Source organism: Indicator indicator, chromosome 17, assembly GCF_027791375.1.
Source record: "Indicator indicator isolate 239-I01 chromosome 17, UM_Iind_1.1, whole genome shotgun sequence".
Lineage (NCBI taxonomy): Eukaryota > Metazoa > Chordata > Aves > Piciformes > Indicatoridae > Indicator > Indicator indicator.
The window spans coordinates 13886235-13902771 of NC_072026.1; the positions used below are offsets into that span (position 1 = coordinate 13886235).

Below are 16537 nucleotides of genomic sequence, written 5' to 3' on the forward strand. Positions count from 1 at the left end.
TGCATGCTCTGGTACCCTCACCACATCAGACCTATTTATTGTGCAAGGCAATTATGCTGATCAAGTCCTAAAAATAGATCCTGAAGCACAGACTAGAAGAAAAGGGCTGGAAGAGCCCAGCGTGACTCTCCTCAGAGCATCCAGATCATCACCACAAATAGCAACAGTTTGGGTGTTTTGCCTGGACAGTTTTCTTCCTTTGTTTCTACAAATAAAGCAAAGAAATATCATATGAGGAGGAAGACAGAAGAGCAGCAATAAGGAGCAGACAGGGAGAGGAAGAACACGTGAAGGTGTGTTTCCTTGCAAAGGCAAAAGTAATTTTCTGTCCAGAACAGGTTCAGAGACAAAAAGAACACCTTGAAAATTCAGAGTAAAATAATTACGGGAGAAAGAAACAAACAACAGGAAGCCCATGATGTTTTCAGGGAATTAGTTAGCTGAACACCACCAGAACATGCCCTCCCAAGTACCTTGGATCAGCATAAGATTGCTAACTCTGCTAAATCTACCCTCACTAAACTAATAAAGCTCCTTAAGCAGATTTTTTAGTCTCTCCAACAAAAGAACAAGGTTCAGAAGCCAAGTGCCAGTACTTATTTTGTCCTTAATGAGATGCACAGCATGATGGAGTCCTGTCTACAACAGGATCTCAGATGGGTGATAGCTCATTGTTTATATCACTAATGTTCACCCATGGCCCCACCCCATCTTCCTTAGCTCAAAATTAACAACCTGAAGACAATTTGACTTAATTGCAACTGCATCATCTCCTGCAGGATCCAACTGCCATCTGAATGTGCAGTTGCTAGGGCAACAGTTGTGAAGAGCATTCTTTTTTGTTGCCACATGCATCTTCAGGAGCTGTGCCAACATCGGAGCTCTCACAGTTGGAACAGATTTAACATCTTCCTCCCCAGGAGCAGCCTGTCCTTGCTTCAAGGGTGGGAGCTACAGCAGCCAGCCCTTGGTAAGCAGCTACTTCTCTGCAGATCGACACCTGCCTCAGAATGACAGATGGCTGCAGCCAAGCTCAGCATAATCAAGCACCAAGGATGCTTTATCAAATCAAGCATTCATCAGTGCTTGATGGAGTGCTAGGCTCCATTTGCAGAAGGTTGTGGGGTACACAGTTCATCATGTACAGAGCTAACGATGAAAGAGATAATTCACCATTATTTTAAAATCATTTTCTGCTGTTGTCCCCTGACTACCTGTTGTCCCCTCACCCACCCGCTCAGTACTAACAGAAGGTTGCAACATATCTAGAGGAATAATATGGTCCTCTCTCTGCCTCTACCATTTTAACCTAGAAAACATGATTAATGTGTACAGAAACCTTCCCATCAACCTCTCAGATTATCTTCCACGACAGACCGCTTCCCAGAGTTTAGCTCTTCATTTTACAGAAATTGGAAAGAAATTAGGGTTTAAACTTAGGTCAGAGCCCACTTTGCCTATGACCTTTTATCTGCCTATGACCTTGATCCTGGAAGGCTTATGCTCTTCTGTAAGATTAAGGTGCACTCCAACCTGCCCCTTTACATACACATATTTAGCAAAGAAACAACTGCATTGATCTTTTCCATAGCCAAGCAACCTGGAGCTCCATATCACAAGCTAAATCTGCTTTTAATAGCAAGTAAAGCTATTTGTAACAATGACAAACAGCCTCCCTGCTACTGCACTGGTGTACTCACAGCTAATTACAGCTTACAAATGTCCTGTTGAAATGATAAATAGTGTAATCTAGAAAGCCCTGTAATCCTGAGGAAGCCCCACACAGCACCAGTAATGGAGCTACATCTGAAAGTTCACCCACTGAAGGTCACAGCTGGCAACTCAGACTCACTTGGTCTGTCTGTGGAGGACAGCATCCAAGGTGTTATCACCTAGGATGTGACAGATACAAAAGGAAAAGTCAGTTTAAGGTTTATTTCACATTAATGCAGAGTTGAGCTTTTCAGAGTCTTTTTCTCCTACAACCACATTGGAGAGAAACACAACAAATAAACAAGCTGTGTGTGGCTCACACATCCTGCAACCTGAAACCACCTTTGTATTCCCATCAATGCCTACATATGTTTGAGGCACACAAAAGAGTTCATGAGGTCCATCAAAGCTCATTAGAGACTCACCATCATGCTTTGAGGCACATTTCCTCACCTTTCAGAGTCAGGCACTTGCCACACATGCCAGTATTTCAAGTACAAACACAAATGTCCCAGCACACAGGGCTTTGCAACTTGTGTTCATCTGTACTTCAGCAAGAGTCAACAACCACCACCACCAGAGACCTGAACAACTCCACGTGTAGACAGGGAAAACCAAACCCCCAACCTTTGGTTGTTTCAGGGTGTCAGCTACTTTTGCAGAATAAGTAATATTTTCACAGAAGAACAACAATTGGATCCTGCAAAGCTTGAGGGGCAAGGAGAGAGAAGCAGGGGGCAGGCAGCAAGGGACCTCTATTCTGGCTAAGCAAGAGCAATAGCATTGCCTCATATTTTTAACTGGAAAGAGGAGGCTGAAAGGAGATAAAGCACATTCAGCTCTGGGGGAAAAAAAAAAAAAATCATTAAATCAAGAGCTGTACTCCAGAAGGGAGCTGGGGACATGGGGAGGGAACCTGACAAATGAGAAAGTGTCACTATTCACAGAAGCTGTTGCAATCAAACCAGTTTGTCACACAGAAGGCAGGAACGTAACTATGCTCTACTGCTAAGAGTTCACATCGCTTTGTCATGACAATTTATGGTATTCTCCTTTAATCTCCACTCTCCTCCTGCTCCTTCTCTGGATTGTCCCCAGGCCTTATTCTGGAAGATGTGCCAGGGTACCTGAGCTGTCACTCCACTCCATGCCCTGAAAACTGGTCTTGGTGTTGGGCAACTGCTCAAATCCAGACACAGTGCCAGGACACCTCCCTCTCCAGTGCCTCTCCTGCAGGCATTACTGCACTCTAACATGTAGTCTCAAACATAAACAGGTGTCTCTGGTCTTGTTCACAGTCAAAATGGAAAAAGAGGGTTAGATTGCAGCCATGTTGTCCCAGAAAAGGAATCAAAGGCTGAAGCCATATATTGTCTCTGAGGGGCATGTAACCCAGGCATGCCTGCACCTGACAGCCAACGTTTATGAGCACTGGGATCCTGCTAAACACGCTGGAGGACTACTTACCATGACCACAAGTCCTGTCACTGAGAACATGCATGGAATAAAGAACACTAACGCACAACAGGCAAAACTAATGCAGCTTAAGTGCCCAGGCAGGCATGCCCCGAGCTTCCTCTGCCATACAAAGAAGAACAAAATCTTCTAAAATGGGTATAAAGGTGGGAAAGCTTTCCAGGTTCAATCAGCACTTGCAAATACAAGGATGTTTTAGTTCCTGAGACAGCTTATCATTTTCCACCAGTTAGGAGCAAACAAAAGCTAGTGTGTCCAGAAGCTGGAGCTGCTGACTTCTTTGGCACCTCAGTCCCTCATACTGCCCTAAATAAGGTCACCAACCTCCTTCTCCCACACTCTCCCATTTGGAAGTCACATTCGTTCTGTTTATTCCCATCAGTGTATCATTCCAGAAAAAAGTGCCTTATTTCCTGAGCTGTTTCACTTGGAAGGTGATAACCACCCCAGAAAGCACTAGAAAACTAGTGCAAAGAGTGGAGAATCAGGCTGTTGGCATACAGCATTTCTAAGGAACACGAGTATGCAATTCTCCACTTCCGGTCTGATACCTGACCTTTGGCGCTGGCGATTTAATCAAACAGAGCAGCAGTCCCTCCTGTGGCCTGGGACACAACAGGAGTTTGTTGAGAAGCAGCTCAGCCATACTGTCAGTGTCTTTCTGTGCTGTCTTACTGAAAAAGAACAAGCTTGGCCTTTCCAGAACATAAGGGTTCAATCACAGTCCTTTCATAAAAGGCAGATGCAGACGACAGCAAGAAAATAGGGCTTATAAAACAAAGGGTCAAGCAGGGAAACCAGGAAAGCAGATGGTAAGACTCTCATTCTGTAGGATCAGACTATGATTTTCCTTTATGAATAACTAAAGAACATAGCTTATCTCTGAAGAAAGCTTATCTGCTCTTTCCCCACACAGATGTCTGCCCTGGCTGGGGAGTCACTGTTGTTTGTTCAATGCTGACAAAGTTGTCCTTGGGATTTAATATATTTTGCAGAGTCAGTTCTCAGTGATAAAACTGAGACAAACCTGAGGTTTAGTCAAAAATAAGACAGACAAAATATCCTTTCAGCACCGTGACTGTTGTTCCTGGGTATTTTCACTAGTGCTGCTTGCTGCAAAAAAACAATTCTGATTCTAAAAGCTGATGCTGACCAATACCACCACACAGAGGCAGTGCTTGTCCTCAGTAAAGGGTTAACTAGGACAGGTGGTCAAGGACATCCCAAGGCCAGCAGAGATAGCAGAGGGTAGAGAGGCTTCTCCCACCTCTTGGCAGGACACAGCTGCCCCTAGCCCCACTTCAGCCTGACAGAGGGAAGAAACTGCTGGATAATGACAGGAAAAGAGCAGGGTGGGCTTTGATGCTAATATCAATGGGCAGAAAACGTGTCCACCAGTGGGGAGGATTCTTTCTTCTTCTAACAAACCAGCGAGTCTTCCCCACAGAAAATGTCAGGTGGTTTGTGTCTTACATTGGTCTTTTGCTCTAAATACTAGATAGTTCTAAAAATGAGAGTCCTCAGCTCTGCATTAGGTTCTACAATTGCTTGTTCAAAATCCCATTTATGAATCCTTGTTCACGGACTAAGCCTTTCTGTCTGAGCAGCCCCTGCATGACTTCCCCTACCAGAGGCAGAGAGATTGTCCCTCTGTAATGGTGAGAAGCAAAGAGAGGGGAGAGGGAAGGATATACTCAATTCTGATGTGATGCAAGAGGGGGTCAAGTGCAGGTGCTGCAACAGGAAGGTGGGGATATACTGATCCCACTCTGCCTGAGTGGCAGCCTGGAACAGGACAGAAACACTGGGAAACACCTCCCTGTGTGGTGCCAGGAACAAAGGAGGAGAGACATGTTACAGCAAGGAGACTTCTGGCACACTGAAGATGCTGAGCCTTTGAAATGATCATTCTCATCTCAGACATAATATCTCAGTTCCTCTGTAAAATAAACAGAACCCAATGTCTTGGATCAGCAGTAAAGGATAGCTACAACAAATGTTGACATCAAGACCTGGATTCACCATCTGCACTCCTGGTTCACAGAGACCAGGAACTTGTGGGGTATGAGTCATCTCAGCCTGAAGCAAACATCTCAGGTGTACCAATTAAATCACACCCTAAATACATTAATTCCCCTCCGTTGCATGTAATGGGAGCTGGTAATGACTGCCCCACATCCATCAAACATGAACATCTAACCTGGGGCAAGTCCTGCCTGAAAATGACCATAAACTGCCTCGGGCTGAGCAACCAAAGGGCTGGCAGGAACAGGTCCTCCCCTCCTCTGGGCTACAGCAGGCCAAGAAGGCAGGGGACAAGAGACTGACTGCCAGGGAAATCACAGCCAGCAGCCTGACATGAGGGTCATCTATCAATAATTCTGTCAGAAAATGTCAATCTGACAAAGGTGATTTTGTCTATGAAATCAAGTCCAGCATTTCCAAACTTTTTTCCCCAGGAGTGAAAAACAATTTCATATTGTTTTTACTTTCCATAACCCATCACTGGTGAGATTGGCACAAAGGAAGCTGTGACAGAAGCAAAGCAAAGATAAGGTCCAAACTTATTTTCAGACAAATCTTCTGGCACATTGACTTTTTTTCCTGCTTAGAATAAAACATGAAATTTTAGAGTGCTACAACTTGCCAATTCCATGTTTCAGCCAGCTCTATCAGATATCCCAGGTAACCCAGATATCTATCAGGTATCAGACCTTTTGAGTACATTTACTACCCAGTACTAAGGTAGAATATTATCAGCTGTGTACAATCAGAACTCTCTAGCCTGGACTGCCAACTGCACACCATACCACACTGCACCCAGAGAAACCAAGACCCATAAGCAGTGCACAGTGCTCTTATTTGTTGGATGATCTTTCTGTAACAACATTTCTCCTTGGGAAGTCACACTGTCTTAGGGAGACTGCCCAGTAATGACAGTGCCTTTTGTGTTCACCCGTTCCTTAATACTGGGGTGCCACAGAAGTAAGACTACCCTGTCTTTGTTCTCTTTCCCAAAGAGACTTTAAAAGCACAAAACAAGTAATTAATGTCAGATTGTTAATGATCTATCACTGTGAGACAGCACCCAAAGAGTGGCTGTCAATGGCTCCATGTCCCAGTGGAGGCCAGAGACAAGCGGAGTCCTTCAGGGCTCAGTCCTGGGACCAGTCTTGTTCAACATCTTTGTCAGTGACATGGACAGTGGCATTGAGTGCACCCTCAGCAAGTTTGCTGATGACACCAAGCTGTGTGGTGCAGCAGACAGGCTGGAGGGAAGGGATCCATCCAGAGGGACCTGGACAGGCTGGAGAGGTGGGCACAAGCCAACCTCATGAGGTTCAACAAGACCAAGTGCAGGGTCCTGCATCTGGGTCGAGGCAATCCCAAGCACAAATCCAGGCTGGGCAGTGACTGGCTGGAAAGCAGCCCTGAGGAGAGGGACTTGGGGGTGCTGGTGGACGAGAAGCTCAACATGAGCTGTCAATGTGCACTTGCAGCTCAGAAAGCCAACCAGATCCTGGGCTGCATCAAGAGAAGTGTGGCCAGCAGGTCAAGGGAGGTGATTCTCCCCCTCTACTCAGCTCTGGTGAGACCTCACCTGGAGTGCTGCGTCCAGTTCTGGAGCCCCTATTACAAGAGGGATATGGACATGCTGGAAGGTGTCCAGAGAAGGGCCACCAGGATGATCAGAGGGCTGGAGCACCTCTCCTGTGAGGACAGACTGATAAGAGTTGGGGCTGTTCAGTCTGGAGAAGAGAAGGCTCTGAGGTGACCTTCTTGTGGCCTTCCACTATCTGAAGGGGGCCTACAAGAAAGCTGGGGAGGGACTTGTTAGGATATCAGGTAGTGATAGGACTAGGGGGAATGGAATAAAGCTGGAAGTGGAGAGATTCAGGCTGGACGTGAGGAAGAAGTTCTTCCCCATGAGAGTGGTGAGAGCCTGGAATGGGTTGTCCAGGGAGGTGGTTGGGGCCCCATCCCTGGAGGTGTTTAAGGCCAGGCTGGATGAGGCTCTGGCCAGGCTGATGTAGTGTGAGGTGTCCCTGCCCATGGCAGGGGTGTTGGAACTAGATGATCCTTGTGGTCCCTTCCAACCCTGACTGATTCTATGAACATTGCAGGTGCAGATCCAAGGACAAAAACCAAGTAGGAGAACCCCTTTACCCCTCATCCCCTTTTCTCTATCACTTACAACCCTTTTTCCATTAGGGCAGAATAAGCCCCATTTGGCCACACAAATACTCTTCCTAAGCATTTGCTGTGTCTGACCACCATCAAGCATTTAGGGTAAGTCAACAAAGCATGAGCATATTTGTGGCACTGAAACTAAAATGCCAATTTTCACTTCTCCTGAGAAAAGCTTTAGATTCACTGATCCCAAATGCACTTGTTCGGACAGCACCACTAGCAACTGCAGCAGCACCCCCAGCTCTGTGTGCATTGTACAAGTGCCAGCATCTGGAGATGTTATCCACTGCCTATGTAGATGGTGGGAGGATGGAGAACTGGGTAGCACCAGACAGAAAGATGTTATCTATTCAGCAAATAAAACCTAATTTTCTATAGTTTCTGGGTTTGTTTTTTTTTTTGCTTTTCCTGCAAGGGTTGTATCTAATTTTAAAAATTAACTGGGCATGTGGAACAGCATAGGGGGATAGTAGATTTAATAGCTAAAACTCAGATTTTTTTTTTTTTAATTACAATTACTGTGTGTACACAGCAGAAGTGACCAGAAATTGAAGAGAAACTTCGCTTACCTTAAAACCACTTCTGTCAACACAGCAACTTTGACAGGCACATATCCACAGACTGACACAGGAAATGAAGTAACTGTTCTGTTACTGAGATTCTTAATTAATTATTGGAGTTCTGAATTAAATAGAAGGCTGGTTTAAACATCACTATGGCTGAAGTCACCCCACACTGCTGCTTGTTATTAGCCATGAACGCATGATTATGCTGCACAAAATGCTTCATTTTGGTCTTTTTACAGTAATGCGCGGTTTTCATTTTGGACAGCAGCACGACACAGTGACAGGAATCAAATGGAAAAAGGGAGGGAGAATATACTCAAATAACTGTGTTCTAGCACAGGAAAGGTAGAAGTGGAACAATACAAAAACAGCCTCTACCCAAGGAAAACATCAGTTACCTTTGGGCGCTTCCACTCAACTTTCCTTGGTGGTGCTGATTGATAGAAAATGGACTCATCTGAAGCTGGGAACTCAGGATCTTCAAAGAGCTGTTTCTGCTGGATACACTGCTCTTTCAGCTCATGGTACTTCTGATCTCTGAAGAGCTGCACTGATGAAGACATCTCTTCCTATCTAGATAAGAAGAATATTGGCATTTGTATAAGTTATGAAGGCCCTTTAAAGTCCATAGATGATGCCACTCACTGGTCTTTTAACAACAGAGCATTATAACTTGTTCTAAACAAGATTAATTATTTCTGGTAAAAAACATAGGTTAAATTGGCAAGCTAGAAAAACCATAAACCCCAAGAAGATCTTATATATTAGAATGGTAATTTTGGCTGAAGAGAACTCACCAGGAGAAGTAGTAGAGTCCAGATCAGGCACACACCCAGCATTTTGCTTTGTCTAACTGATTGGAAAGGTAACAGAGGGGGCTTGTATCTCAGTCTCTGTCTGAAGGGCTAGATCACCTTTCTGTTCTACCTAACACCTAAAGAAAATGGAAACCAGATTTCCACAGTTTTCCATCTTAATTTAAGTGACAATACTTTGGCTGGTATTACTGTCTTTGAACTTTCCACTACATTTCAGGGAACTGAATTCCCACAGCAGCAAATATTTGCGACAATTGATGAGAATTTAAAAACAAAAATAAAATTTCACACAAAACAAAAACAAACAAACAAACAAAACCAAAACCAAAATCAAACCAAACCCAAGAAACTTGCTCTCAGGCCTTAGTTCCTGGAATTGTGACTAACTTGGCAAGTCTGTGGTCACAGCCACAGCTCAGATAAATTGCTTTAAAACTTTTATAAATCAGAAGTCAACTACAGAAATCATTCAGCATAGTCTGAAGTCTGAGGGACCTGAGGAATCCTACCTCTGTTTTAGGAGAGGCTGTGAAGAGAGGATCTGACTTACTGTTTGGAAAGCCTTGTGCATCAATTCTTCTCTTTCTCACCACAGGTTAGAGATGTATCTCCCCTTCCTTGAATAATCTACAGCAATAAAGACAAATGCAGGTTGTCCTGATGTCAGATTATAAGAATTAAACAACATGCATGCAATGGAACGTGGCATCACATTGTCCTAGCAGCCTCCTTGCTTCTCCTGCTTCTCTCGCAGTGATTCCAGTGCACAAGCCAATTGCAGAACCAGCTGGATAAGATTCCACAAGTTTGGAGAAAGCTAAACTGAGCTGGGCACAGACCATTCATGGCATGCAAGTGAGCACAATGGGAGAAATGCTGAAGAGTAATGAAGAACACATGAAAATGTCGAATTTATTTTGGTCTCCTTTCTTGTCAGTGAAACCAACTGTGTCCATAATAGTCTAGCGCTGGTTTTAACACCCTTTCTCTCTCTCCCTCCCCTCACCTCAAAATAAATTAGATGGTCCTTCAAGGATGAGAAATGCTGCTCTAATGCCTTCACTCTTGGGAGTGAGGAGAGTATTCAGGCGTGCTCTCCTGCCTTGTTGCCATTTTGTACCTATTCCAAGGTGTCCTAACCACACTCAGTAATCTACCAGTAGAGTGGAATTACCACCTGATTTCTACCAGCAGAATCTTAACATGACAAAGCAGTAGGACAAACAATTGTTTTATTCTTGGTATTTTGACCAGTCAAATCTTCAAATGCCAGCTCATTCTCCATCTTTTCTCAAAGATCCAGCAACAAGTTTTGCATACATCTGGACTGCAGCAACTTTGACTCAAATCCTAATGCTGTTGTTAGCAACAGAAAAATTCCCATGCCTTCAGCCCCACCAAGGCTCTCCCTACTTCCAGAACTGGGCTCTGGAGTCCCTTAGTGACTGTGTCATCCAGCTTTAATAAACCAAGCTACACTGAAATGAACTGCTCAAAACCAAAATGGCTCACTGATACTATGTCAGTTTTGGCAGCTTCCTTTTTCTAAAGGGCTAATTTCTTGTTAATTGTCTTCCTTGAAAGAAGCAAAAGTCACAAAGCATCTCACTTGGCAGATTGCCTCCCAAGGCAAGGCAGGTATGCTTGCTTCCTCCCACAAACAGTTCTCCAAATGCAGGTGCAGAACAACTTGTCAATTATACAGCTCAGGGACAAAAAGTTTGGCTAATTTGGGTGGAATGTAGATGATATGATAACTGGCATTCTTGCTTATTTAAAAATTCCCCACAAGCTAACTAACATTCTAACCTGAGCCTGTCCACAAGTTATGCATGTTTTCAAAATAGCCCCTGAATGATAAGGTTTTCAGCTGTCATTGCCCAATTCATAGAGATAGGGCTTTAATGATTTCATCCCCCCACCCTTTCTCCCCTTCTATCTGCCAGACTGGCTTGAGTCCTTCCAGAATTAACACCCCATTATACAACAGCTAGTCTTGTAGCAATGCACAGAACGTGGTCAGAGTGTAGCATTTGAAATCAAGGTGCTGCCTGCTTCACCCTGGGCTCCATGGGGCCCAAGGATGCTCACCAAGGGGAACACTAAAGATGTAGGACTCTTCTGCTAAGCTGTTGACCTGCCCATCTCCAGCTTGCTCTGCCATCCTAAGAAAACAACCAAGTCCATGACTTAGAGCCTCAGACTCCCAGGGCTGCTCCAGCCTGGCTGCTAGCTGCTTCCCGTCTGCTCAGGGCACGCTGAGCTCTGGAGTCCCATCACCATCTGGTGAACTAATAGGAGCCCTCTTCCACGGGAACCCAAACCACCCTTTTGAAACACAACAGAAGCCTCTTTTTCACGTTGCAAATTCCACAACAAAGAATGCAAATGCAGGTTCTATACAGCAGCCTAGTGTTTTGAGCACTGAGTATGGAGGACCACAGCTGAGCCCCTCCTCTTCTGGGGTGTTCACCTACCTGGATGTGACCTAACCTGGCTAGGACTGCAGGCACCAGGCTCCCACTCCAAGGTTTGTTTTTAAATAGCTCCCAGTGTTTAACCCTCAGTTGAACAGTGAAGCTTTCAAACTAAGAACCTCACTCCCTCCTCCTTTCTTGAGCTCACAACACACTGTAGCAGAGCTTCCCCTACTCTGCACTCCTCTGGTTTGGCTGACACTTGTAAAATCTAGCTGGGCTGAGCAAACACCAAGCAGGGCTTGGCAGCTTCTCTTTCCTGGGCTCCCTGCACTGTCATGTGATACAGAGTGAGCTGCGCACAGCGTAACAGGGGCTAAGAAGCACGGTCCTAAAAATACCATGCCACAGTTCAGAGACCCACTACTGCTCTGTGGAGAGAAAGGGAGCACTCCAGAAGAGCAACAGGAGAGAAAGGCAGGGAGGGGGGGAACCCCCAACCACCTCTACAGGTCAGTCAGTCTTATGGTTTTGGTTTATTTCCCTAACCACAGAAAAAACCTAAAACTTCGTGTCTTTTCCAGCCTCTGAGCTGAGCTCCCTAGCATTTCACCTTTCTGTTATGAACAGCCCCACAGCTGACCCCAAGGGTCTACAGAATCATGGCAATAATCCCCCTTGATATCAGCAGGAGTACAGGAGGTCCTACATCTCTCAGCTTTCAACCATTGAGGTTTAAAGTCTTTGTCAGAGTTGCTCTTTTTCTGGTGAGATCCCTGTTTTGATTGGAAAAAGGATTTCAGCAGACCAGTGAAGATGAGCTAGTGCAGGTCCCCTTTGAAATCGATCTCTGCAGAGTCCCCTCCTCAGCCTGAGCATTTCAATTTTACTTACAGTTAATCTCAGAGATGCTTCCCGCTGTCAGAGCCAGCAAGAGTAGAGCCAAATCACATTCACCACAGTGGCAAATATCAGCTCCTGGCATTATTATCAGCCTTCAATTAAAGTGACATTCACTTGAAATTCAGTTCTTCACAGGGGTGTTAAGATGAACTTCAAGCACTATTTCCACTATCCCTTAGTATTTCTTTACACTCACATTTTCCTGCTTTAAACGTTCTCCTCCCCAGCTGCTACAGAATATCCCAAACAAACAAGACTGACTAATTCTCCAGATGGGTGCGGGAGGGAAAATTACACCCTCACTACCATTAAATTCATGCAATAAGCACACAAAAACTAACAGAAGTAATCTCAGCTCATTTCTGTTACTCCATGTAACTAACCAGTACACAGGCTAAAATGTCAGCTAGAGAAGTTACTGCAGCTGTTAGGTCAACTGCACCCCTCAGCAGCAAGCTCGGTTGCATGCAGAAGCATCCCTCCCACTCCCATCCCTGCAGGAAGAATGCAGGGACACAGGGACAGCAGCACTTCCAAGGCAAACACTGCCAAGCAGCTGCAGTGTACCCTCCATCCTCAATGAAACTCACTCTTCCAGGAAAAGGCTTGGTGCATCCTAACATGGAAATTTTATCACTCACACCACTTTTCTGTTCCAGTTGCAGGACTCAAAAGAATTTCCATGCAGAGCACCAGGACTAAAAGCAAAGTGCACTTCTAGCCAGTATTTAACACCACAGTTAAACAGCTTGGAACAGGAAGCTGCTTCTTCCAGCAAGTAGATCCTGAGACGAAACTGCCCAAGCTCAGTCACACCCTAGCCTCGGGGCCACGTTCCTGCAGTTCTAGGAGCCCCTAGAGTCTAGGAAGGCCACAGAGGGATGCCAGAAAGCGTACACACAGCATATGCTGTGCTCTGGTTTAATCCAGTTGCAGGTACCAGCTTGCTTTTGGTTCATGCAAACAGTAGCCTTAGCACTTATAGTCAACACCTGGTTCTTGGGTTGCTCTTTCATAACTGCATTTGGACTTCTGCCTTGAAAACATACAAAAAACCCTCCCAACTATGTTGTTTTAATAGTCACTTATCACCAAACCTCAGAGCTACTGTGACAGCAAAACAGGGACTCATGTATGTCACTATTTGCAAACATTGCTTAGTGTGTTCCCAAATGTCTTTTTCAAAACTCAGAGCTTGCTTCAGAGTACTGAGTGCTTCCACAAAAGTAGCCCTGCAGCCAAAAGTTTCAAATTACTGTTTTGTTTTGGTTTAAACTAATTAAAGGAATTGCCAGGGCTCCAGCTGGAAAAAGTTACTGCCTTCTCTTCCTGGACAGAAGAATCACAGGTCCTTGCACATTTGTATTCAGAGTGCAGGAGAATTTAAAGCAGTTGACAAGCTCCCACTTCATGTATGCTGCAGTTTCATGATCTTGACTGTTTCACTGTACTGGTGGATCAAAAGCATCACTTCCCATAACACAGAGAGTTGTTAGTGGTAAGATTTACTCATTCGAATTCTTTAAATAGATAAAACACACTGACTGCCCTGGGAGTCTTTATGCTGGATTGGGTAACGGCTCTTCTACATAAGCCAGTATAAAAGTATAAAGTCAGCACTAAATCCATATGGTGAGGATGTGCAATTGCATTAGTAAGAGCATATTCAATTTGGATCAGATTTCCAGCATAAGGTAATTTAATAGCACCTAGTCCAGTATTAATGGCTATGGTCTCAGTCATTTTGGATGGCAAGGCACTCCCTGCCTGCATGTAATGCCAAGTTTTATTGCATGCTCTGAGGATATCATGACTGTGCACCCTTGGCCCTCCTTTCATCGAGCTTTTGGGTTTTTCAACAAAATAGGGTAAATTTTACTATTTATGGCCTCTGTATAGGCATATAAAGGCTTGTCTAGCTCAGGGTAAACACTGTCTATACTCCCTCTCTCCTCTCCTTGCCTTTTCCAAGAGTTTAATCCCAGCATAGTTGCCTGTGAAATAGTTTTTAACCATTTCCTCTCTCTCCTTGGGCAAAATCAAAGATTTAAAGAGGAAAAGAGCAGCAGAGCAGACTTTTGCCTCCACCTAATCAGTTTCCAGGTAGAGCCTTCAATGGCTAAAATGCTTAAAGGGCATTGTGAGCAGAGACAAAATCCCAGGGCTCTTTTCCTTCAATCTAGCTGAATATTGCAAGGACCAGGCTGCCAGGGCCTGAGCTCCCTGAGCTGGCATGCACACCTGCAGGAGGAAGAATGCTAAGGTGGGTCCCTCAAGGGCCCCCCAACAGCCTGACTGCTCATGCCAAACAGAATTACTTCTCAGAGAGAAGGCAGAGGCTGCTGACGTCAAAAAGCAGCAAGTGCTGCCCTGCTGCCTCCAAACAAACTATTTTGTGTGGCTTTTGGTTCTGTTCACACATAACAAATTGCTGGAAGGCCTCCAAGCCCCCAAGGGGCTCAGCCAGCCACAACTGGGAATCCATGGTGCATCAAGCAGCTCTGTGGTACTGAGCATGTACTAAGTTAAATATACACAAAGTCCACAAGCTATAGGTATATGTGGCACTTAACAGTTTAGGCATTAAGCAGTAGCTTGAATCAATTTTTTTTTATACTACTACATTTTAGCCTTAAGGCCCCAAGGTCTTGTCTATCCCCACTGCAGATGCTCAAGTTCCTTGCTCAATTTCAGCCAGTACCCAGAAATCCAAACCTCTCCACACATCAGGACTCTGAGAGTCTCTGACTCCTGAGCACCCTGGGTAACAGTGCAAGGAGGAATATGTGGAACAGATCAACATATTCATATTTGACTGCAGTTGACATTCAAGATTAAAATGCTTTTCTAAACAGCCCTGCACTAGCACTGTGAGCATGTGCTACCTTCTCAACAGATCTCTGAAGCAAGTACTCAGGGTGGACTTCTCTATTTCAGGACAGCAATTGCCACTTGCTCATTTTATGCTGCTGCTTTGTTTCCTTACTGAAAGGAGCACTAGTTTGGACTCTGTATATTGCAGCTTGATCATTTAGCTAAGCTAATATAAATCCTTTTTTTTCAGTGAGGACACAAAGTGGCTAGGGGAGACATTTATAAGGATATACAGGCACACAGGAGTTTCCAAAGTGCACAGGTGCCTGCATACTTCAAAAAACTTCACTTCCAGTGCCTTCCACTATGGCCTCAAAACCAGGCATATTTGCACCTAATGAGAGAGAGGTGCAATGCCTGTAATTTCGTACAGTAGATGCCAATTGTTAATCCAAATCAAGAGATCAGTAACAAGCTCTACAGAAAACCCTAAGAGCAGTATCTCTTGATTTAAGCGCAACTTTTCTGCCAGAATAATGGGAAATAACTTTGATCAGAATTCCAGTATTTCTCCACTCTGCCATTTCATAAAAGTCAGTTTAAAATAAGACCATGATTGCAAATTAATGGGTAACTCTCTGCCAGGCCACTCCATTATTTTATGTATCCACTTATCTATTACTTTAGACACAGTATAAAAATCTCTTCTTCACAAGAACAACAAAAAAGTTAAATACCCACTTGAATTTCACAATGAAAGAATCCACAGAGAGAACTGACAGTGTTTTGGAAGCTCAGAGACAGGATGGAGAATGGAATTCTATGTGCACTGAGATCAAATCACATTTTATCAGCCTGGTCCCCTTATTAAGTATAACTGTTAACGATGCCTGTCAAGAGAAAACCAGCTTTAGACTGGTTATCCCAGAAGAAATGAGAGCAATCATGCTCTGCAATAAATCACAATGAGTGCTTGGCTCAGGGTTAGCACACAGTCAAGATGTGACTTTCTCAAAGAAATGTACGTTACTACACTATACAAAAGCATTTTCTCACTGTGCCAGCTGAACTGCTGATTATGAGTATAACACAGAGTTTTCACCCTGGTGATAAAGGTGCAGATCAAGTAAATACCAGTTTACAGGCTACCTCTGGTACTTACCTGGCTGAGGTCTGCCCCTGCTCTCAGGCACATCAAACTCCAAAACGACTCCTGCAAACAAAGATCTCTTCTGCTTCATAACCTGGACTCCTTGGACTGTACCAAGATCACATCACCAGAGGGGTGTGTTTTGGGATGACCCTTCAAGTGATGAGTCACAGGGACATCAAGAAACCCTCTGAGCTGACCCAAAGTGCAGAGCTTTGTTTACTCCTGGTAGACTGTTCATTAGCAGTGACTGGGGCAGCAACAGTAAAAAAACTCTTAAAGACAGAGCTGAGGCGAGGCCATTTGGCAAGAGTTGCTGGCAGTATTTTTGTGTGTGAAAAACAGTGCAGATTAATGCACCCCATGAAAATATTACACTCCTTATTAGGCTGCATGCTCTTCCTCACTTGCATAAAGCCATCATCAACACCTCTGCATGTCCCTTCCAATAACAGCCTATTGAGGCTGTAGAGAAGAGTCACAGCTTCT

At 44.5% G+C, this 16537-nt stretch overlaps 1 protein-coding gene across 1 annotated transcript in view; it reads right to left on the reverse strand.

Moving 5' to 3' along the window:
- Window positions 1-8511, reverse strand: part of CAPN6 (calpain 6) — a 45367-nt gene extending 36856 nt beyond the window's left edge. The window contains exon 1 of the mRNA XM_054388553.1: window positions 8345-8511. Coding sequence (XP_054244528.1) covers window positions 8345-8509 — 165 coding nt within the window. The 5' untranslated portion in view covers window positions 8510-8511. The remainder of the gene's footprint in view (window positions 1-8344) is intronic.
- Between the last annotated feature and the right edge of the window lie 8026 nt (window positions 8512-16537).